Source organism: Malaya genurostris, chromosome 3 (assembly GCF_030247185.1).
Source record: "Malaya genurostris strain Urasoe2022 chromosome 3, Malgen_1.1, whole genome shotgun sequence".
NCBI classification, from domain to species: domain Eukaryota; kingdom Metazoa; phylum Arthropoda; class Insecta; order Diptera; family Culicidae; genus Malaya; species Malaya genurostris.
This window is the reverse complement of record NC_080572.1, coordinates 2925747-2951800: the sequence shown is the minus strand read 5'-3', so window position 1 is coordinate 2951800 and position 26054 is coordinate 2925747. Positions and strand designations below refer to the sequence as shown.

The 26054-nt window shown below is 38.9% G+C and overlaps 1 protein-coding gene across 1 annotated transcript; it reads left to right on the top strand.

Moving 5' to 3' along the window:
- On the top strand, nt 1-24781 carry LOC131438301 (uncharacterized). The gene is made up of 3 exons (XM_058608205.1): nt 1-174; nt 970-3326; nt 24628-24781. The coding sequence occupies exons 1-3, from the start codon at nt 1-3 to the stop codon at nt 24779-24781; spliced, it is 2685 nt and encodes an 894-aa protein (XP_058464188.1).
- Nucleotides 24782-26054: the final 1273 nt, after the last annotated feature.

The following is a 26054-nucleotide window of genomic DNA, read 5'->3' as shown; positions in this document are numbered from 1 at the left end:
ATGAGCACGGAGTCACCGGACGAAAATCAAATTAGATTTCGACTGGAGAAGCTAGAGACGAAATGGGATGAATTCGAGGAAATTCAGTGCGAAATCGAGAGTGCTGAAGATCACGAGGAGAACATCGCAGGCCACCGACTTGTTCGAGAGGAGTTCGAGGAGAAATACTTCGAGGTAAGAGCAGGGCTGGTAGGCAAATTACCACAAACGGTAACGCATAATACGACACATAATACAGCTGTAGCTTCATCGGCGAGCGTGCATACATACGTACGTTTACCACAAATAAACTTGCCTGAATTTGATGGGTGTTTTGAAAAATGGCTTGCATTTCACGACACATTTAGAGCCCTGATAGATTCGTCTTCCGAGTTGAGTGGTATCCAAAAGTTTCATTACCTGCGGGCTTCTCTTAAGGGCGATGCTCTAAAACTAATCGATTCATATCCGATGAGTGATGCGAATTACAGGGTGGCTTGGGATGCATTGGTCGCTAGGTTTTCCAACAAGTATTTACTAAAAAAAGAGACACTTGAACGCTTTATTCGAGTATCCGAAGATAAAAAAGGAATCCGCTGTTGCTATTCACGACATCATAGACTGTTTTGAGCGTAATACAAAAATTCTAGATCAATTGGGCGAAAAAACGAATGGCTGGGGTGCGATGTTGGTTCATCTCATGGTTTCAAAATTGGATGACGTTACTCAAAAACGCTGGGAGGAGCATGCTTCAGGTGACGATGAACCATCGTTTGCCGTATTAGTAAACTTTCTGAAAAAGCAGACACGTGTGCTTGATGCAGTTTCTGTGGATCAACACTCTTCAAGTTCAGCTTATTTGTCTTCTCCGACCGGTGCTAAATACAGACCAGCGAAGGTATCGGTCAACGCGGCGACTGAAAGTTCGGGTCCAAACTGCATTGTATGTTCCGAGCAACATTCTATTGCAAGATGTCCGACTTTTTTAAGTATCCAGTTGATAAAAGACTGCAGATCACCAACTCTAAGAGATTGTGCAGTAACTGTATGGGACGTAATCATTTGGCACGAGATTGTCCGTCGAAATATCGGTGTAGAACCTGTTCTAAGAAGCATCATTCTTTACTTCATCCCGGATTTCCTGGTTCTGGTTCATCTTCTGCGGCAGGTACAACTGAGACTGGTGGGTCTCCATCGACTTCTGGGGCTGCGTCGAACTCTGGTGGTTTGGTTTCTAGTTCGGTCGCATCTATATCATCTAATATGGCGATGGGGGTCACAGGATCGCATATTTTCCTGCTGACGGCGATACTGAAAGTGAAGGATAGATGGGGACGGACACATCTCGCTAGGGCGTTGCTGGATTCAGGTTCACAGGCAAATCTCATGTCAGAAAGACTATGTCAACTTCTCAAACTTCAACGTAGCGACAAGAAAGTGGAAATTAGCGGAATCGGACAAACAAGAAGGCATATTTCTTGGGAAGTATCTACGGTTGTTAGCTCGCGTACGCTAGATTTTTCGTTGCCAATGGAATTCTTGGTTTTGGGGCAGGTAACAGACAATCAGCCATCTACGTCTATACCATTAGCGCATTGGAATCCACCGTCCGATATGGATTTAGCTGATCCTGAATTCTACATTTCGCGTCCAATTGACTTGGTACTTGGTTCACAGTTTTATTACGATTTTCATCTTATGGATGGTGGTCGGTTACAAATTCGTAGGATCGACAATACTCTTCCAGTTTTCGTCAACACGGTTTTCGGATGGGTTGCAGCAGGTGAATCCGATTGGAACGGTGGAATATCAACAGTGAGCTGCAACTTAGCTGTAACAAAATCGCTGAATAAATCCATCGAAAGGTTTTGGACAATCGAAGAGCTATCGGAAACGCTGCCTCGGACCCAAGAAGAGGAAGATTGTGAACTACATTTCCGGAATACGGTCAGTCGTGATACAAACGGGCGATATGTAGTGCGCTATCCAAAGCATATGAATTTCCACGAAATGATTGGAGAATCGAAGGATGCAGCAATACGAAGATTTCAACATTTGGAAAGGCGGTTGACGAAGGACTCCGAACTGAAGAAGCAGTACTGTGAATTCATGCAAGAGTATCTAGATCTGGAACATATGAAGCTCATCGGCTCAGTGGACGGTTTACGGGAAGAGCAAAAACCAGTTTGTTACCTTCCTCATCATCCAGTTTTCAAGGAATCAAGCTCAACAACAAAGGTGCGAGTCGTGTTCGATGGTTCAGCAAAAACTTCTACGAATTTTTCTCTCAATGATGCGCTTCTTACTGGACCGGTAATACAGGATGATTTGCTAGATCTAATGATACGCTTCCGCAAACACGCTGTCGCTTTGGTTGCCGACATAGAAAAGATGTATCGGCAAATACGCGTACATTCAGAAGATACACCATTGCAGAGAATTGTCTGGCGTTTCAACCCATCAGAGCCGATTCAGGTTTATGAGCTTCTCACTGTCACCTACGGTCTTTCTCCATCGTCGTTCCTGGCAACACGAGTGCTTAAGCAGTTGGCTTTGAACAGTGCGAGAAACCAAAAATCAGTATCTGTTGCAGTAGCGGAAGATTTTTATATGGACGATTTTCTATCGGGAGCGGAATCTATTGAAGATGCTAAGCGATTGCGATTCGGTGTACAAACACTAATGGCGGAAGCAGGACTACAGCTTCGAAAATGGAACTCAAATATCTCAGAAGCTTTGGAAATTGCCCCGGAAGGACCCACCATTCTACATTTTGAAAAGGAACCGAAGGTGAAAACACTAGGAGTTGCCTGGGAGACTGGACCAGATCAGTTTTGCTTCGACGTTCGCGATATCAAACATGGCGAGCAATGGACAAAGCGAAAGATATTTTCGGCGATAGCTCAGTTATACGATCCTCTTGGACTTGTGTCACCTGTTATAGCTTGGGCTAAGATACACATGCAGCAGCTTTGGTTATCTTCCGTTGGTTGGGATGATCCAGTTACCGTTACTGTAAACGCTAGATGGGAAGAGTTCTACGTTCAGTTACCTGAGTTGAGATCGTTTAAGATACCAAGATGTTTGTTCCTAGCCAAACCAACGGATACTCAGTTTCACGTTTTCTGCGATGCCTCGGAACTGGCATACGGAGCTTGTATTTATGCGCGTTCGACCAACAAGGATGGCGAAATCAAGGTTACGCTCATATCATCAAAATCTCGTGTAGCTCCACTCAAACGGCTTTCTCTACCTCGCTTGGAGTTGTGTGCTGCTCTTTTGGGGGCCAAACTATACGCCCGGGTCTCAGCAGCATTACGGATGGAAGGAACTTCTTGCTGGTTTTGGTCAGATTGCACCGTCACTCTACACTGGATACAAGCACCATCCAACACTTGGCAGACTTTCGTCGGAAATCGCACTTCTGAAATACAAAATCTTACTCGAGGACATAACTGAAACCACGTCAAAGGAGTCGAAAACCCGGCCGACTATGTATCTCGTGGAATGCTACCAAGGAACTTCATCGCAAATATGATTTGGCTCGAAGGCCCAGCTTGGCTCCAAAAATCACAGGAAAATTGGCCTGAACACCATAATCCAGAACCTCCGCCAGAAGATATTCTAGAGAGAAGAAAAACCGTACTAGTAGTTCAACAAAACTCGACCGTAGACTGTCTATATGAGAGATATTCGTCATTTCTAAAGCTAGTACGTGTTACAGCCTATATACTACGCTTCGTAAACGCTTGTAAGAGTAAATTTAAACATCCAACTGATATATTTGTCACAACACAAGAAATGCAAGCAGCCAAAGAAGCATTGGTCAAAGGTGTGCAGCAGCAAACGTTCCACGAAGAGTTGAAGGCGTTAAAAAACAAGCGACCACTTCCATCACATTCAGCATTGAAATATCTTCGTCCAATAATTGATACTAATGGAATCCTTCGTGTCGGTGGCCGGCTTCAACACTCCGAAGAAGTATACCAAGCCAAGCACCCTATGATTCTCCCAAGTAAGCATCCACTATCTCGCCTCATCGCACAGCATTATCACACCCTCACATTGCATTCAGGCCCTCGTATGACATTGGCATCGATTCGGCAAGAGTTCTGGCCGTTACGTGGTAAAGACTTGGTTAATTTTGTGTGTCGTAAGTGTCTCATATGTTTTCGCCACCGCCCTGTCCCTGCTACTCAGCCCGTAGGTCAACTTCCCAAGACTCGTACTGTACCCAGTAGACCATTCACGATCACTGGAGTGGATTATTGCGGCCCATTTTATATGAAACCAGTACATCGCCGAGCATCCCCGCAAAAAGCATTCATAGCTGTTTTTATTTGCTTTGCTACTAAAGCCGTGCATTTGGAGTTGGTCTGCAATCTTTCCACAGACGCATTTATCGCCGCTTTACGTCGTTTCATAGCACGTCGTGGTTTGCCTCAACAAATTCATTCCGATAATGGAACTAATTTCAAGGGAGCAAAAAATACTCTACTGGCACTGTATCATATGCTCAACGATAAACCTAGTCATGAAAAAATTGTCAATGAATGTGTCAATAGAGGCATTCAATGGAAATTCATACCCCCTCGAGCACCCAATTTCGGAGGGCTATGGGAAGCAGCAGTAAAAACAGCAAAAAACTTCGTTGATCTAAACGATCGGTCAATGTAAACTATCGTACGAAGATTTCGTCACTCTATTAACGCAGATACTCAAGGGGTAGCAGCATCCACTACAGAAGACACAAATTGTTCCACTTAACTGAATTTAAAGGATTTAGCTCTGAAAAAAAAACATTACCATTATGTGTGAATATAAATTTGTAAACAAATTTAGGTGGCCGGCTAATGTTTACGTATCGTACTGTAACTGTTATACAAGTATCAATCCTCTTCGAGAAGTTAGGTTGGATGATTTCTAAATGAGCCGCTTTGCGCATAAAGTCAAGAACTGTACACGGCAAGGTAGAATAGTCGACCGACTCATTGTATGTATTGGTGATCACATAATCGGTTTCGTTTTTAGTAGTTCAGTTCAGTTCAACCTTCATTGCGGCAGGTCGGCCACCAAGGCCAAAGTGTAAATTGTAGTAAATGTAGTGTAGTAAAAGTAGTAAAAGTAGTCAAATATAGTTTGATTTAGTAAAAGTGCTGAAATCGTTTTACTTACCTGGTGCTGCGATCCTCGTCTTTGGTTGGCTATCTGCATGGGAATTACTTACCTGTAGATGCACTTGCCGGTTGATACACTGCTGCAGTTGAGACCTGAAAGGAAAGGTAGGAGAACTGTCCGCATATTTGGCCTCGGACGTTTTTTTTTTGAACCGGAACACACCAAGGTAAGGCCAAAACATGGTTCTAAAAAGAAGAATTCTAGAACAAGGAACCTGAGTTCAAGAACTAAATTTAGAACCCAGAACCGACTCAGAGAACAGTTGCAATTCTAAAACTATAATTTAGAAACTGAAATCAGTTCCGGAATATGGTTCCAGAATCCAGTTTTAGCACGCAGGCTCTGAACTCTAAATCTATATTCCGGAACTAAAATCTGAAACTTGAAGACGACTTCTCGCTACGACTACCGAAAAGCAAATGAGAACTGCTCTCATTATTGACGACCGCTGCTCCCGACGATTGAAGTTCAAATGAAAGCACGACCTAAGCGTTTGAGGCTTTATACCACGCAAAAGGTCTGCTTTCATTGCCGACTGCTCCACCTGACGACTGAAGTCTAAATGAGAGTTGCAACCTGAGTGTTTGAGGTTTTTAACCACGCAGAAGGTGCACTCTCCGAAGCTGCTGGTCCCACGACGTCTGCTTGCATCCAACGCACAAGAAAAAATTATCAAATTTCGACCACGGTTCCCCTTTTATACGCAGTCAGTTGAAGATATGTTGAAGATATGTGCCTGACTACCTCAAAATCGTAGTCCTTACGCGAAAAAGCCAAGCAAAAGTAAAGAGTTTTCCGCGTTGTTTTCAAAGTTTGAGAAAACTTAATATTTGAGTTGCTTGTGGTTATCTCACACTGTTCAAAATATTATCCTAAATTCCTGATCATATTTTTGATGAAATGGTGAAAGAATTATGTTGCTGCCTTTAATACAAGTCGAGATATTCACGATTAGGTTCTGCCCATTCCTTCATATGGCTAATTTTGAAAAGGCACCCCATAGTAAAGTAAGTCGTATTCATGACAAAAAATCAGACAGAAAACGGAAAAAGAAAGTTTTTAGACTCGACGACATATTCACCAGACCTGACCCTATCTAACTAATGATCTCTGCGTCATTTGGCCACACACATTCTGAGCAGCGCCACTATCTGGCAGCGGTTCACAGGAAAAAGACGTCGACAGCAAACACCTATTGGATTGTTTTGTCCATACTGCGTTCGATGAGCCACAGGACGGAAAAATTCAGTTCTCCTTAGTAATCTACCAGGAACGTTGATATCTAATTCGGCCAACAGCACAGGCCAGTCCATGTTGTGCGATATCAAATCGAATATAAACAGTCACTGCAAGTATATTCGCCTATTTCGTAGAGTGGGAAGATTGATGAGAGCGCAGGAAGTTGTAAAAGATTTTGCCAAGGAAGTTGCCGAAGCGCAAATCTGATGAAGCTCTTTTGTACTCGTTCGATACGATCTATGTGGATAGAGTGGTACGGCGGCCACACAGTAACTCCATATTCGAGAATGCTACGAACCAGAGAGATGTACAGTGACTTCAAACAGTAGATATCCGTAAAGTCGCGAGTATTGCATTTGTTGAGCCCTAATACTGCATATGCCTTTGCTGTCAAGGTTGAGTAGTGTTCTGTGAATCGAAGTTTACTGTCGAGAATAATACCAAGATCCATGGCCGATGTTACACTTTTTATAGGGACAGCGTTCATAGTTTATTCGAACACAAATAGAGATCGTACTCGTGCAAAAGTAATGATGTTCACTCCCATACCGTTTTTACGGCACCATGTTAGAATTCTCTCGATATCCATCTGCAGAGCACAACAGTCCACCAGAGTTGTTATGATGCGATAAACCTTTAAATCATCCGCATATACGAGTTTACACGATGTAAGTCTGTCACAGAGGTCGTTGATGAAAAGTACAAAAAGTAGAGGCCCGAGATGGCTTCCTTGAGGAACTCCAGATGTAATGTTGAAGCTTACTGAACACGAAGAACCAAGCCTTACAGATGCACTACGATTTGAAAGGTACATGAAAAGATCCAGTTGGTTAACCAATCGAGGAAGCCAATTCTTTTCAGCTTCTCTACTGCATGTTGATGTGGAACACAGTCGAAAGCCTTTGAAAAGTCTACATTTACTGCATCGATCTGCTGACGTTTTTCAAGTTTGCTAATAAGCGAAGACACATAGCTCATCAGGTTTGTTGTAGTAGAGCGATTCCTGACGAAACCGTGTTGATCCGAAGATATTATGTGTTTTACTGCAGGGTAGAGAATGTTCAACAGCATGCTTTCAAAAACTTTTGGAAAACAGTTCAGAATAGAAATTCCCCGTTAATTCATTACATTATGCACGTTTCCGGATTTGTGAATTGGTATAATTAAAGCCTTCTTCCACGATTCAGGGAAAATATTCTCACGTCTGATTCGGGGAACGTGCCGTTGAAAAATTGAGTCCAATTCATCCTAGAATCTCTTCACAGCGTCATCTGAAGAGCCCAAAGTTAATATCTCTAACCAGTTGATAAAAGAAATTCCTGCATTCAGAGAATCAAAATTGCAATGTTTGAAATCATAAATTTTTTCCACGCTATCATTCATCGAAAAGTTAACCAAAACGTCAATAGTCAAAACAAACGGTTGATGATGACGATCTAGTCTTATCAAGCTAGAACAATAAGGTTCTAATAATTCGATATCACCAGCATTGCTTACAAAAACCAGGTCTAGCAGTTTACCGTTTTCATTCGTTAAATAGTTCATTTGTTGCAAACCAGATGCAATCATGTTCTCATATGTTTGGTGTATACATGCAAATGACTTTAATCCAGGACTCAAGGAGTAGTTAATTCAATCGATTCAATTCTGATGGCCCATCTCGTATACAGAGCAAATCTCTGTTCCATTCACCAGACCCATCCTAATGCAATGTTTGCATCAAATGGATTCAAACATTACAGAAGAATTTTAAATTGGTAAGCAATCGACGTGTATTTAGTTTATGTTCTTCAGTTTTGTAAGAACAATTAACATTTTCCGATCTTACCAATACTCCGGTTTGCATCCAATGTCCTATTTCTTTCCAATCGTATCCAAACCATCAATTTCCGAAACCAGCCAATCACACCCTTGGGACACCAGGTCTTCGTAGCCTGGGGTGTTTCCCGCGGACTCACTGAACTTTCGATACCATGAAATCACATGTCTATCACCCTGAATCACGGTGGTATCAGGCGAGCATCATGATACAACGGTGATTACAACAAATTAACTTTTTAACGAACCTGGATGGAAAACTGCTAGACCAAGCATTTGTTAGTTGCGCCAATGATTGCGAAATTCTAGCACCACCATCGCCACTAATGAAACTAGATCACCACCGTTTTCCTTTCATTTTAAAAATTGAAGTTCCTCAATGCGTGCACATGATTGACGATGCAGAAATATTCTACGATTTCAATCGGTGCAATTTTCATGAGTTAAGTGCTGAAATTATACGAATTAACTGGGTGGAGATACTGGCGCATGGCACTTTGGATGAAGCAATAAAGAAATTCTATTATGAATTAGATGCAATTTTTCGATATCTCGTGCCTAGAAGAAAACGCAGGTGTCAATCCAATAACAAACAACCTTGGTGGAATGGAGAGCTGCGTAATCTCAGGAATCGTCTAAGGAAAGCTCGCAAATAATTTTACCGGACAAAAAATCTAGATGATAAATTGCTCGTTCGTGATTTGGAACACCAATTTGAATTATTGAACGCATCGTGTTTTTGGCTGTACGTTTCACGGATGGAGAACAATTTGAAGGCTGACCCGAAACAATTTTGCTCTCATTAGCGGAATAAAACTTCTTCCCGTGGAATTCCTGTCAGTGTCCACTATCGTCACCAATCTTCGTCGACAGTTTCGGATTCAGCCAACCTATTCTCGTCATTCTTTCAAAGCGTGCTAAGTAACAACTCACCGCCTTTGTCAGAATCGTTCCTGAGTAGTTTGCCGACGTATTCTTTGAGTATACCTGCTACTGCTTCCATCGAACAGTTTTCATTCGTTACTGCGAAGGCCTATGCAGTTTTGGGACTAATCAAACGAAAAAAACTTCAACGACGTGTATTGCCTCAAGTCAGTTTACATCGCACTAGTACGCAGTATTCTGGAGAATGGAGTTACAATTTGGGCTTCGTATCACAATTTGGGCTCCAGTATGCAGTATGGAGTTACAATTCCGTATCACAGTGTTCACATCGATCGGATCGAAAGGGTGTAGAAGCGCTTCGTCCGATTCGCACTCCGAAGACTACCTTGGATAAATCGTCCTCAACTATCTCGTTACGAGAATCTCTGTGCTCTCATCAACCTACCTACTTTACAAAACAGACGAATACTCCTTCAACAACTCTTCGTGTTCGACCTACTGAATGACAACATTGATTGCCCCATACTACTGGAAAGAATTAATTTTAACGTTCCGGAATAATCATTGCGAAGAACGGAATTTCTTCGTCGCTCACTTCATCGCACACAGTATGGCCAAAACAACCCAATGGATGTCTGTTGTTTGATTTTAATATGAGCAAAGACACATTCAAATCGAAAATAATATTTTTAAGTTAACATAAGTGTAAAAATCTGTGCGATAGGTCACCTCTAGTCGAAGACAATGAAGAAATAAATTTTCGTACTACGGTCATTTATCGTTGTACTGTTCAAAATCACATCACTGTTTACTGCTACCAGCGCCATTGCCGAGAGATGGTAAACTCATGAAACAATATTTCATTCTTCTGAGTATCAAATATAAAAACAATCTTCGTTTTATTTTGAAAAAAAAAAATCTTGGTAAAATGCCAACAAGCAGCATAAAACTTATATACTTTGTAGCATATTTTCAAAAAGAAGTCAAACCAAGAAATGTTCATAAATTTGGTGAAGTTTTGAAATACAAATAAGGAAGACAGTATATTCATATTTGTACAGAAAATCAGTACTATTAAGTAATTGTTTTCTATTCAATAACAAGTAAATTTATTGTTGAAACGGATTTGAAAACATAATGATTCATATTTTGAATGCACATGTGATTAAATATCTAATACATCAATAAACCAATTGTGTAATCATCCTGTTTATTGATGACCTATCGAAATTCCATTTATCACATTGGTCCCCTATATTCACTTCTGGAAACTCTAAATCTTCTTATTACTTCGTCTTGTATCATCGGGTTGAATGCCATTGGATGGAAACTTGTTTTTAAATTGTTTAGAAAGAGTCTTATTTTGGGTATGAATAGAGAGAACAGCGTATCATGTCTTTCATGGTGAGTAAATTGAAGCAGAACACGTACCATAGTTACATATTCAATTTAAGAAATACTTGTAATAGTTTTCAGTGTTACTTCATAAATATAGCATCATAACAACTTTAAACTCCTCAAAATTCTAATCAAACCGTTACGAAATTATATTTCAGTCCAGTAGACCATTTATCATAAGATTTATGGAGCAAAGTGAAGCATCAAACCTATGTCAAATCTATTTCGGAATGATTTAAAATTCAAGAAGGTTTTAAAGCTAGCTTCAAATAGAATTGGAACAAAGACAATTGCCTGTATTTCAGTTATTTATTATTGTATTCAAGATCTTTTTTTATACAAATGTAGCGTTTTCTTCATACTTTTAAGAAAAAATACGGATAAAATTATTCGTCACGGTTTTGAAGGAATTCTCGAATTTTTCCTGTAACACGGCTTAGTAGGCGGCGCACACCTTCTTCGTCCATCGTTTTAGCTATCTTATTCCACCAGGTCGTCATCTGATTGATGTCTTTGACAACGTTTCCCTTTTCCTTGAGTCTCCTCTTCATGATTGCCCAGTATTTCTCAATAGGGCGGAACTGGGGGCAGTTGAGTGGGTTAAGGTTTTTCGGAACAAACTGGACCACTTTCTCTGCAAACCATTCTTAAACGGCTTTGCTGTAATGACAGCTTGCCAAATCTGGCCAAAACATTACAGGATGGTCGTGGGATCGAATGAACGGCAAAATTCGTTTTTGGAGACACTCTTTTTGGTATAGTTCCGATGTCATTGTCTTATTTGTAACGAAAACTTTCGTTTTTTTGCCGCAGCTGCAAATGCCCGGCCAAATCATGAATTTTCTTGCAAATTTGTCGGCAAAAACAAATTTAAATTTGGCTGGAACATCCCCCCGAGCCGTTGCCAAGTAAAATTTTTGACCTGGGATTTGACCGAAGTCAGCCTTGACACAGGTTTCATCGTCCATCAGAAGACACCCGTTGAACTTGGTCAGCACCTGGTCATATAGTTTCCGAGCACGAATTTTGACCACACTATTCTGTTTCATTGTCCGATTTGGCTGTTTGCTAGCTCGATACGACTTGATTCCTTCCCGGAGTTGAGTTCTCCTCACGGTACTATGGGCAGCACCGAATTTTCTGGCCAAATCACGGTCCGACAGATTAGGATTCCTCTTAATCGTCTTCAAAATCTTACCACGCAATTTCCGGTCGTCAGTTCGACTCCGACGATCGGCTTGAGGCTTCCGAATCGTCGTCAATGTTTTCTTATACCGTTTGATAACGCGCCATACGGTATTTCTGGGCAAATTCAGCTGTTTAGCTAGCCTAGATGCAGACCACAATGGATTTTCCAAATAACTGTGCACAATTTTTTTTCCTTCTTTCGGCTTCCATGTTGATTGTTTACAAAGTACAGTCGATTTTCGGAATGTCAAAAATCATACGTGAAGCTGACAAAATTCCCGACACGTGGACGCCAAGAGCTTCCAAATCCATCCACCAGCAGCGCCACAATATAAGCAAAAGTTTGTTCCAATTCTAAATGAAGCAAGCCTTAAATTCAGCTTTATGATGAACATAATCCTTTTTATGAAAATTTCGTGATGAGTAAAGTGTTACGTTGAAAGAATTTTTCTGGAATATGTGTTCCCCATGCCGTTTTTGATGTTTACATACTAATAATATCGTAGATTTATTCACTATTCTGAGAATCAATGTTAATAGCATAAAGCGCTCTTATTTTTATCGTGAATATGCGGGTGAAAAAGAAATTATGACTGAACACCTTGAACTTTATGCGGATTTGGCAAAACTCGGCCAAATTTACAAACAAAATTAAGTGATTCATCACCTTTTTGGTAGAAATCAGGGTCGTTGCATAAAAAATAGTTCTCGTGTTCCAAAAATTAGTTCCAAACAGCCTTTCATATTTCCTCCATTTTATATTTATATTTTGTCGTGAATACGACTTACTTTACTATGGGGCACCTTTTCAAAATAAGCCATATGGAAAAATGGGCAGAACTTAATCGTGAATATCTCGACTTGTATTAAAGGCAGCAACATAATTCTTTCACTATTTCATCGAAAATATGATCAGGAATTTAGAATAAGACTTTGAACAGTGTGGGTTATCTCAAAAATTAAATTTTCTGATAATTTGAAAACAACGCGGAAAACTCTTTACTTTCGCTTGGGTTTTTCGCGCAAAGAAGATCGATTATCATCCTGTTGGTGGTCGTTTGCATTGAAGCAAAATACAACGGAAAATGGATAACAATGTGTAACATTATGCAAAATCAGCCCTTCTAATGGCTCTAAAAGTTACCTAAAGATTGCTTCTTTGTAAATCAAAAATTAAATTCATCAGTGTAGTGCAAATCTAAGATAATTTGATCAGTTTTTTGCAATTTTCACAGTTCTAAATTCGCTACAGTGTTAAAAATCGTTTATATACAATCACTGTTTAATATATTAGAAAATTGTACAATTTGGCTCTTCTGAGATGGCAGAAATTAGTCCCGTACAGCATTTTGATGGTATCTTTTACTAAAATATTGAAATCCGAAATGAAATAATCGACATCAAAATTCTCTAAGCTGCCATTTAGAACCATAACTGACTGAGACATTAATTATATCTGTCATAAATTAGTTGCTAGTAATACACTTCAAACCGCAAATTTTTTTTCTAAATTATCGATCATCGGAACTGGGAAATTAAGTTAAATTTTGAGTTGTTTCGTTTCACAGTACAATCATTCTATGCGCAAAACATGTCTGTCACCTCATCGTTGTACAGAAATCAGCGGTATTACGTTTCCTCATCAGTGCGTAGCAGTTTATGTTGAACTGCTACCGTGACCTGACGGCTCAACATAAACCGCTAGGCAAACTTTTAAAGAGTAAAAGACGAAACGTAAAAATAGTCAAAATTGGTATATGCATAAATTTACCACAAATTTAGGGGTGAAGCAGAAAATTTTATTTTTCCTTTACAAATAATTTCCGATACGTTTCCACGTCACCCGGAAGATTCACACAAGTTTTTTGTTTATAAGTTTCATCACAACCGCCCACGGAGAATCACTGCCGTCGATGACTAACATGCGGGCAACCCGTCGGATCTTCGAGGAAAGGAAAATCATGCGGCCACTATCATTATGTACCAACGCCACCTGGGAGGAATGCCGTTGGCGTCATAAAGCTAACCGCATTGTGCTTAAATAAAAATATCTTTGAAAAAAAAATATCCTTACCCATAAGACGTATTTTGTTTTATGCGTGGAATTGTTTGAGGAAGAGTTGAAAAATTCTAATCTATGAAACCAAATTGACAAAAACTCGAGATAAATTAATGCTTATTTAAATCCGCATTAAAGGGTTCAAATATACTGCAGTAGAAGAACGTCTGCCGAAATACTTGACACCTAATTGAAAGATTTTTCAAGATTTACGCATTTCAAATGAATTATTACATGCAAACTGCTTCACACCCTCGCATTCTGCTATTACCGCACAGTTCTATTGATCATATGACATACGATAGGAGCTTGTGAGCATTTGGTTATCTTACCTTTTGTAAAAATGTGTTGAGGGCAATGAAAAGCTTTTGTGGAAATGTCTATAAAAAATTACACTCGAAACGAATAATATTAAAATTTCTACACTTTTAAGCGATACTTCCACTACACAAATGCAACTCATAACAGGCGAATTAATTTACTTTGCGAAAGATGCTTTGTCAATGCCACTGTAAAATCATATGAATAAATCGAAAGGAATGATAAATCATCCATCGAATGATACAAACGCAGAAAGAACTGACCGTTAGCATTAGTTAGATAGCAAAAACTACCGCATCCTTTTGTAGAGTCCGTAGAATAAAATCATCTTTTTTTTTTGGGATTCGTAAATAATCGTGCAAGTGTCTTTGAAATTAGTTTCAGGCGATTTCATTGAAATAAACAAATGTAATTTCTTGTGGAAAATCACACTCGCCCAAAGCTTTCATGATTAACTAACTGGAAACTCAACAAGTCACCCGGAACAATTCGTTTTCGAAATATAACTCCTAGCAATAGTAGGATGACGAATAAAATATTCTGATTAAAAACATACAAATACAAATCGCTTGATTTTCCAGAACGAATTGGGGTAGTATTGCATTGTATTCGATTTTTTACTTACTTCTTCCATATTCCTCCGATCTTCTTTCTTGTTTTATCTTCTACCTTTCTGAGTACTTTTTGTATACATTTTCAATCTTTTTTTGTACAATATTTGAGCACTTTTCTGTACAATTTTTGATAAATCACTTGATTGTGGAAAGAAGGAAAGCCTTCAGAGTGTACAAAGCATTGTTTTTTTTTATTTAATTAGAGTCATTGTAAAGTTTTCGTTAATTTATTCCACAGCTCCTACGAAAAAATGTTATATATTTGAGCTCGAAACAATCGACATATGTTGCACCACAGCCAAAAGACATAGAAAAGATTATCTAATTCTCTTGACTCTCTGCTCAGCTCATTCAGTTCAATCAGTATTTTATCCTTATCTGATCTAACATTTCCAATTTTGTTTCTGCTTACGTCGACGGCTCCGTTACTCGTTCGGTAAATGAATCGATAAAATTTAAAGACGGGTGCTACACCGAAAACAGACTATTTCCATCCGTCACCGTGTGGGCTTTCACAACTTTTCGACTTCCCTCGGGCAAGGTTTTCTATGAAAGTCAGGTGATTTTTCTTTCGGCAAGATGACAGGAAATCGAATTTAACATTTGAATGAATCAAATATAAAATCAGTGCCTGTTTTTTTTCCCGAATGGTAGCAAGCAGAAAACCCAACCAACGAAACAGGATTGGCAGCCAATCGCATTAGGATCCCTTTTTTTGTCGACACTAGCAAACATGGCCGGGTAACCCATCATCATCGGGAAACGAGCAAGGCCGGCTACCGATCTGTGAAGGTTAAACGTCGTATGAAAACAAAGGACGAAGCAGACTATTTACCCCTAGTCCATCCTTTTTTGAATAGAGGTCGAAGGGTTGGGTAGTGACAAATTAGCCTCCATTGGGGCTCGTTTAAAAAGAAAGAAGCAAGCAAAGATGCCTACAACATTTTACCCTTTTATCAATGTGTTTATCAGAGCAACACATACGAGGATTCCATCCATGTAGGATGGAATATGTAAATTTCTCTCGTTATATTTATTTCTCTTTATATTTATTTCAGTGAGATATTGAAAAGAATTTTAATTCAACACTAATGCTTGAAAATAAGTGATCAAAACAAAATTTAATGCTAAAGTAGTATTCACTTTTCAACCATCAATCAGGTGTCCGTGTGCGAAAAACGAAATATTGCCCCGAACATAAACTGTTAACTTGATTCTTTCATCCCGATTAAAAATATGTGTTAAGTTGTTAGCAGTTCAGTGTTTAAAAAAATGTGACGTAATTTTTCTCGGCCAAATTCCCATTAACTTATACTTTTCCGTAATATCAAATCAGCTCCATTTCAGTAAAGCATTCGGCAAAACCAAGAGCTGACTGGCAATTTCGGGTAGTACGCAGGTTACCGATTTCTCCCCCTACATTGCGGCATTCTTTTGCTCTTGCTGAAAAACCCGTAACCCAGAATCGGGAACAGAATGTTTCGAAACATGAACTTTTTCTGTAAGTTTTCCAGCCAACGTCAAAACCAGAGAGCGAAAAATCATCTTTTTCACTGCGTGCGCGGCAAAGCATTCTGTGCTGGTATTCATTCGTGCCATCAATCAACCTTGGCAAGCCGTCAGTGTTTGGTTGGGTCTAGAACCGAGCAGAACGAGCCACTGTTGATGCAATGCCGTAATACCGTTGGAATTGGCACCTTCTCTTTCCAGTGTTTAGACTACCGACCGACTAAACAACCTTCCAAATGAAACCCGGGAACCCGGCCGGAGAGGTGCGAATAAACAATCAACTTCTTTTCAGTCAGTGTACCCCAGGAACTTCCTCCTCCCTTTAAAATCTATACCACCGTGCGCAAGGTGTATCAGCTGTTTGTATGGGTTTTTTTTTTCTTATTCAATCGTGGTAGGCGATGAGCCGTTGGATTGCCTTGGGACGCTTTCGGTTACCTTGAAAGCAGGAAAACTTCATTCGTTTTCCTGGCCTCAATAGCGAATGCATACACAAGCCTACTTTGTTAGTTAAATGCAGAATCAACTAGCCCGGGTGTGAAAGTTTCGCAATGTGCCTGCTTTTCGGCGTCGAGTTGATACTGTATAAGCTTATTGTTTTGTACATATGATAACGAGATTATGATGTAACCACACGGTTTTGGAAGTTTTCTACTATAGCGTGACCGAAAATAAATTTTGTATCATCATCATACATCATCACATCATCATTCAAAAAATTCTTTCTCGCGCGCAAACTTTCGAACCTTCGACTTGATTTCTGCTATCAATTTTTGAACAAGCTTTTCTCCTTTGGTTCTTGACGCAGAGGTGGAAATAAGCCCATTTTGCGCACGAAAATGTAAATCAAGATTTCCGATTGTCAGTCGGTGTTGAACAGTCGTTCGCACCGCTCGCGTATAGCTCTTGACTCCTGGAAATTTTTTCTGGCTACCTAGAGTTTCATTGATTCAAGGCTTCAGTCTTTTTCAAGGCTACCTGAATCACTAACAGTCTTTTTAAAGACTATCAACTAGTCAGCCTTTCTCAAGGCTATACAAAGAGTGATATTAGAGTGACTAAGAAATTAATCAGCCTTTTTTAAGGTTAACTATTTAAAGAACTATTCTTCGAACTAATCAGTCTTTATCAAGACTTTTCCAAACTAGAAGTCTAATCGAAGACTAACTTAGCCTAGTTAATTTAATTTAAGTTTTCATTCATTTCAAAAACGCCTGCGTCCAACCGGAAAGGCAACAAGCTTAAGGCTAAAAATAATTCAATACGGAATAAATCACAATCCGTTATTCAACATTTTTCTAATAACATTCACGATCTTCTAGAATCTGAATGTAAAAATAAAAGACAACGGACGGGCTTCTACGCCTTCTAACAATATTTACGAGATTCTTCCTGCTTCCGATTGTAGTGACATAGAAGAAAATTCTTCAAAAATTCCCAAAATGGACGCTTGTCGTTCTGGGAAGAAACATCAATCTATGCCATCAGTGACGGTGATGATTTCCGACTTCAAATCATTCCGTACTGAGCTTTCTACTTTTCTCCCGGAAGTAAAAGTCTCATTTCAAATCGGACGAAGAGGAGAATGTCGAGTCTTGGTTGATGGATTGGAAGATTACGAAGGTCTTATTCGATATTTGTCCGAGAAACTTCATAAATTTTATTCATATGATATAAAATCAGACAGACCCTTCAAGGCTGTCTTGGAAGGCTTATCAAATGATCAAAGTACCGATGAAATTAAAAATGAACTAAAAGAAATGCTTGGTTTTGCCCCTTCCCAAGAAATACTTATGAAAAAAAGAGCGAATGGTACTTCTAAACCACGCTCTTGAATTTCCCATGAACTTTACCTAATACACTTCAATCGAAGTGACGTAAACAATTTGAAAAGTACGTTTCATTTCCCACATTAAAATTCATTCGGAACATTATAAACGGCAAAATCGTATTGCAAACTTAACGCAATGTTGTCGTTGCCAAGGCTTCGGCCATGGAACCAAAAATTGTCATATGGATATACGGTGTTTGAATTGTGGTAAATCGCATTCGAAAGACGACAATTATTTGAAATGTCCTGTCAGGGAAAAAATTTTGAACGCTCGTTCGCTTAGACAACAAGTCAAATCAACGACCTTAAATTTACAGAACATACCTGAAAATCAAAAAAACCGTTACGAATGCCACGCCTAATTCTTCTAAGGCACTTATTTCTTCGAATTTAAAACAAAAAACTGGTACGCCTTCCAATTCGTCTTCTAACGAAAACAATTTATTGACAGGTAAATCGACCTCGTCATCATCTTCTTCTAATGTCAGTTATGCCAGTATAACAGGTAGAAATCTACCACTTAATTCTTCTAATGTAAATCTCAAACAACTTGTAGATTAAATAGTGGGTTGCAAGCGCACCCGTTTAATTAATACAACAAACGACTTCAAATCTGTTAAATAAAATACACAACATTCAATACGTTGAATGAATCCCGGAGCCGAGGGAAACACGTAGAAAGTTTCCATGCAAAAATCAACACATTTGCGCTGAAAGTGCTAAGATTTTATCCGGTTATTCAAAGTTTTTTGCTCGGTTCTTGCATTAAAAATATCTTTAAACGTTTTCTGCTCAAGTTTTTCGGTTATTCAAAACTACTCAAAGGGGCTTTCAATGATAAGTTGCAATTATCAGCCATTATAACGCTCAATCATTTTTTGAAATCTGCTATGTTTCAAACTCAGCTCACAGCGATTTTTTGATAAAAAGCTTTGGAAATTAATGTTTCATTTATGTCTTTTCATGTTAGCTTGAATATGTGTATTAGGGCGCAGAAAATTTTTTTTTCTTATCGCTCATTTGAATCACGATGGAAAAATTTAAAATTATTGTGGTTTATAACTCCAAAATCGATCGATGCCCACGAACTTAGATTCAAAACATAGCTATTATGAATTGAATTTCATTCAGATCCAACTTCCGATTCCGCAATTCCGGAATCATGTGGCTTTAAACTTTATGGTTATTAACCTCTCGGGATCAGAAAGTTCCACCAAAGAAAATTAAAACTGGCAAATAAATGAAGACAAAAAAGGTTATAAATCTTCAAAACTGGTCTCGCACATACATTTCAAGTTACCCTCTGTGTCATATATATGAACAGAATCAGGAATGTATTCAAAATATTGTGACAAGTTTAATTTTTATGCTCATTTGATAGAACGCTTCGATGAGAATCTAAGAATATTCTAGGCATAATTTCTTTTAGTATTTGCATCAAATTAGAAAGCGATACCCATATGTAAAAGATCCTGCAGTTGAATTCTTGAACTTTACAGGCAGTGAAACTGTTATCTTCGAAGACACTCTTGAATCAGGGCTGGAAAAATCAACGTCAAATAATCATTAAACCATAATCATTAGCGAGGATGCTCGCCTGTGATTTTTCCCACTTTCCCCCTCTACTGATTTAATCCTTTTAAGAACAGTTGATCAGAGATCTATGAATCACAACGATCAAAATCAATACTGATCTTCCGTCACACAAAATCGGTAGTGATTTTGAGCTACTATTAGCACAGATTCCTGTAAGATCAAATCACTAGACGATTCGATCAGCTTTGAGCATTGTGGAAGAAAATCATATATGAACAAGTTCAGACATGAGTGCCGATTGATTTACTTCTAGAATCGTTGGTCCCGATGAGTTTGAAAATTAGTTACAACAGTAATCCTACAGGAATTTTTAACTAAGGATAGAGCGTATCAATAATAATTTTTAAATTGTAGAAAAAGTGACAAATTTGTATCCTTGGCAAGTTAAGTGACGGATGATAAGGAATATTAAAGGAGCATGTGCATCAATAATTTTTGTCAATTAGGGTGCTCAAATTGGGGAAAAATTGTCAATTTGTTACTTTCAGGAATGCTTCTTTAACAGTCCTTATCACCAGAGTGGGGAAAAATAATGGGGAAGTGGGGTTTCATTACGGCACGGTTTATGAAGTTTTAACATATGTTCTCGTTTGAAAAAATCGTGTTCGATTTTGCAACCTATTTTTTAGTTCGTTATAAAATGAACACTAGATGACGGTTTAATGAAAATAATCAGTTTGGATCGTAATCACATTGATAATGTTAGTTTAACAGTAATGCAAAATTAGTAGAAAAGTAGAAATAGCGACAAAGGACTTTGTTTTACTTCCATGATTAACAGGAGCGCAACGTATGAATGGTGCGTTTGAATTGGCATAGCAAAATCCTGCACTCCTGTTACTTCTGTGTGTGCGATATTCAAGATAAATAGAGTAATATTTATCAGCTGCATAGCACGCTTTGTGATTGAACGTGTTTTCCTTATCATTATAATTATTATTTATCGCCGCATGTATGTTAATATTGTTAGCTGTTAATATTGATTATATTACTCTACCACGACGGTATTGGTGAATAAATTTCAAATACATCACGAAGCATGGAATTGCGATGCGACGGATGAAATAAACTCACCTAACGAGCCTGAAATCATTGATATCGGATAATCCATATCCGAGAAATTCGAGCGGTAATCAGTTCTGACGTTTACATCACTTATCCCATTATATCATCGGAACCGTAAGTGATAGTCATTTGAACGTCAAACCTGTTGATTGAACACAAAATAGCATCAAAACGAGCATAACTTTGTTGAAATGTGGATTCCGAATTAGACAGTGATACTGATAACGAGGAAGACATTTTCAAATTCTAAGTAAAATACAAATTTATCATTGAAATGTCTACAATAAATACGTTATATGAAAAGGTAATACTGACTATTTTTATTCACTGTGAATCAAAAAGTATGCTTATTTCCATCCCTGTCTTGACGCTTGATATTTTGAACCGATTTTTACACTCCTCCCATTTTCCGATAATCAGCCTTCACTATTGTTCAAAATTTCTCGGTCGGTCAGAGCTACATGAGGTACATGAGGTACCGCAGTGATATTTCCATTTTCTTCGCCAATATTGTGTAGTGATTACAAAACGACAAATCGAATTAAAACATAGTGTTTTTAGAAGGCGGACTTAGATGAGACAATAGGTGTTTTGAAGTAAATATTTTTAAAGTCTGTTTTTTTTCTGACTTTACTTCGAAGACTGACTAACTCAGAAAAAATGAATTCAACATATCAAAAGGTATTCCAGACATATTCATAAGTTCAATAAATCAATTACTGATAATCAGAACAACCTTGATTTACTCCAAAACTTTTTCTTCCATAGATTCACAGAAAAAAAAATCTGTCTCTGTGCCAATTAAGGCTATCCAAGATAGTTCTTTGTTTCGCATATAATCCCACAAATAATGCCTTCATGTCCATTTTGAAAGAATTTTACAAGCTCCGCCTGAAAATTGCGTTCGGCGCCAAGTAGATGAGTGCTTCTATGGCTAAGGTGAATGACGGACGTATTTTGTGATCCAATGATTCTCGGTTTAAGTCGCAGTCGCTATGAATTGTCATTAAATTCCAAACCGTATACTTTTCAAATCACATAATTTTACTTGCGAGCAATTTGCGTGAGCTGCGATGCTTCATTTATGTACAGTTATAAGGCTTTCCGAACTGTTTACCATTGTATCCCTAGGATCGGAAGTGTTCGCGATGAGCCGACTGTACTTTAACAATAACTAGATAATAATTTTAAGACGAGCCAAATATTATTTTAATCGGTTCAGTCATCTCCGAGGAAAGCGAGCGGATCGAGATTGTGTGGTTTCTTCATTCGCTAAAACATCAAATTCAACATTATAAAACAAGGCAATCCCACTGGAATTAACTCCAAACTTGACATTCCAAGTTGTACTAAAGGACAGAACAACTACAATTGAAACAACGAATGAAGATGTGACTCGTGAGCCAAACGGCACTGACGATTCACTTCTTCTCCTAGATAAAGAGTTGCAACGAGATTTAGTGAACTAAGTTTTCTGCTAATTTTATCAACAAACATTGACACGACTCAAGAATGAATTATAACGTTCGCACTAATCACATCCAAGGGCAACTGTCTAGACTTTGATGAAGATCTATTATGGAAACTTTTCAAACCGAGATTTCATTCATTTTCATTTTCATGCTTCAGTCCGAAGAGACCGCCAGGGTTGGTGACTCAATGTATAGTTCATCTAATCCTACAAGCCAGTTGTCGACCTGAAAGGATTCTAAGTACTTGTAGGATCGTAGCACCAGCCATGTAATGGTTTTGTACGATATGCTTTGGTTGCGAAATCTGGTCAAATTCCACAGAAGGAATGTAATACCAAGGCTTTGCCTTCAGTCCGAGAAAAAATCAATTCTGAGATTTCAAAGATTTCAAATAGATTTTGCAATACTTCGTCATGACCTCAACGTTTCCATTACCGAAATTTGAAAATTAAACTACTTGAACTGCTCGATTTCACACTAACTTGAAATTTGTTTTTTTTTATTTAAGAAAATTTATTACCTGTGAATCCTTTTCTAGTGCTTAAATGACTATTAGCTTTTTCGTTTGTAGCTTGTGGCTTCGAATCGTGGGTAGAAGTCGTTTTTATAAACATTCCTTGATGTATATTTCGCTGTTCATTGAAACAGTGGTTATGGAGGGTTTCGAAATCTTACCGCAGCTACAAATTGCTTGCCAGACCATAGCTTTCTTACCAAATTTTTCGATTTCAATCGATGTCTCGGACTGGTTTAACACTTACCCTCCTCGCACCGTATAATATTGTGGTCCCGGCAAGGATTTGTAATCGAGTTTTATGTAGGTTTCGTCGTCCATGATTATGCAGTTCAAATTTCCAGCAAGAATCGTATTGTACAGCTTTCGAACCCTCGGACTGATCGATGCTTCTTGTTTCGGATTACGTTTTGGTTGTTTCTGCTTTTTATAGGTTCGAAGATTCAAACGTTCTTTAGCACGAAGAACATTTGACTTCGAAGTGCCCACTTTTTTGGCCACATCCCGAACTGAAACCTCCTTCTTTTGCTCGAACGCCTGCAGTATACGTTTATCCAACCTTTTTTTCGACCCGTTCTCGGTTTATCCTCAAAGGTGTTATCCTCACCGAACTTCCTGGATTGCATTTCGCACGGCTTTTTCACTTACTCCTTCCATTTTTGCTATCTTACTCAGTGACAGTCCGCGTTCTGTGCACCATTTGTACACAATTTTTCAACGTTGTTCTGCTGAAAATCCACCCTTTTCGAAACAAACTAATGAAAACGAATAAACAACTGCAAAAGTGGTTAGAGAAGAGTGTAAACAACAGGACGCAGCCATAAAAATGGACAGATTCTGAACCATTGCGAAATGGCAGTGGTTTTTGGTTGCGTCCATATTTTCTGGGACAGTCTTTAGTCGATTTTTATGTTACAACCCTTTCCATGGTTAACTCCAGAAGTTTCTCTGTACCTGAAATAGAACATTCGACATATCACGTTAAATATAATTATTTAAAACGGGAAAAAAGTCCTAATAATCCCATACTGGTCGATTCTTTTTGACACTTACTGTCAGTATGCCGCAACACTTTCTATAAATTCCATTCTGGGCCAAACTTCAACAATTTCGTAAGCCACTTATGCATTCTTCGAAAGCATCTCGCACCGTTCAACGTCGATAGCAGCCAGTAAAATAGCACTCATCCTGAAGGCAGCTTCAAAGTCATAAATAACAACAAAATTTCATTACCGAACTCGTGCCTTTTAATCATCCCATGTGCTTTCGTCTGTTTCTACATAACTTGTATCACTTCTATTGCCATGACCCGCGTAATGCTCGAACAAAAAGTTTGCAACAGTTCGTGCGTAAATGCCCTTCTTCTTCGGAAAATTCTTTCAGCATACGAAAAATTTTTACATCCAAGCTTAAGAGCAAGCGAAAATTTCCGGTTTTCATAAATTAAAACAGCATCAATGGTTAATGGCAATAAATTATTTGCCGCCCTTGTTGCTGGTGTTGTTGTTGTTGTTCGTGCTGTCGTAGTAATAGGTTATGGTTCCGAGTTTTTTTTTTCGATACTTTCTTTGTGCGTCAAAAGTAGACTGAACATAAATTAGGCATGATTCGTAGAACGTGCCCTTGTCAATAGATCAACCGTTGAACGAAGTATTAAGGAAGGTTCATAAACTTTGCATGGAAATATTTCGATTAACATTTGAATTCTCTTCATGACTCTTGGGCTAAATATTCCCAAAATGTAAATCAATATTTTCCATTATCGACACAATAAAACGTTTTCAAAAGCTAACACTCGCGCAGATTCAATCTCTGTGAAAGGAAAACCTCAACAACACTCACCTGCCAGAATTCGCGTAGCCCTCGAAAAAAAAATCAACTCTAAATTGACAAATGTATTCACGGCACACAACATCGAAAATCTTGTGCTCGTCCAAAACATGTTAAAAAACACCCCAAAGGTTACCGTCATTCATATTCTTCTCCGTTGCTTCCACTGCCTTCGGTATCAATCCAATCAAAGCCTGCAGCCCTGTCAGCTACAACCGTGGATCCCTGGAGGGCAGCGATGAGGCACGCACCAATACGTGTTCCTTTCACCCAATACGAATCTAGGCGAAAGCTGTGCTCGATGGAGGCGCCAAAAGCTTTCATTTCATTTTACACCCATTCGCTTTCCTTCGAGTCACCTTTGCCCGTCGTTTTCAACCCCCCACCACACTACAATTCACACTCCAGACTCTTCGCTTTTGTATTCCGAACCTAGAATGCCTAGATTCTAGACTGCCTCAACAGAAGGTTTGCATTCACACGCACTGAAATTTTTGTGCATGATTTCCCCCAATCCGCACCTGTCGATTCGATCGTAGCAGGCCTCACCTTTAGTAACAGGATAGCGATGAAAATGAGGTTATTCAAAACGTGTTTCTTTCTATTCTTTTCTTCTTTCAGGTTAGTATCTTGCTGGAATCGGCTCTATTCTGGAAAACGAACGCTCATATGCCTCTACCTGGAAAGTCTGGTGTAGGCTACTTTTTTCCGGGAAATGGAAGCGGCAGCATTCTTCCTTCACCCACAAATGCCACAACAACCAAACGGAGGGTTAACACGAAAAACGTGATTAGGAAACGGAAGATGGTGTTTCCCAAATATCACAATGATGGGTCGAACAGATCAGAACCCTCCTGATGGGACTGACTGATCGATAGCAGAGGTTTGATGATTCAAAGAACCCAGTGCTGAATTTAGAAGCAATATATAGCAGGATCTCATAAAATTTGTTACCTGCAGAGATAAACGTTTTATTTTTCAGAAACCATCAATCAGCAGAACATAAAAATTGTGACTACTAAATCTCTATTAAAACGCACCTTTCCCTTCATTGGCCAACAAATCTACCAACCAAAATACACAATAATGGGAAAAAAAACCTTCCAACCATCGTCGTTCAATTCGCAGCAAATTGAACGAATAAAGGCAAATGTATTCGTTGAACCAAGAGGCGAAGGTGAAGTCCTCGGCAGAGGACGAGGTTTCTTGCTATTTTCGAATAACCTACGCTCATCGTCGATATCACACAGTAGACCAACCCCGGCAGAATGCTTCCTACCACGATTCGCAGGAAAAAAATCATTCCACGTTCGATATCAATGGTTACTTCGATTTACCCGGTCCTTTATACGCCTATGATTTTTTTTTCCTCTATGAAGAACTGAACCAAGACGTAATCATTTGAATACGTTCCACCAGGCATAAATGCAAAGAAGTGCCTACTATGTTCCCTCAAATGCTACCGATGGGAAATATAATCGAATTTTCTTGCAGATTAATTCGCTAGCGTGCGAGAGCGAACTCCGGTATTCCAAAACGGATCCATCAAACAGTGCTC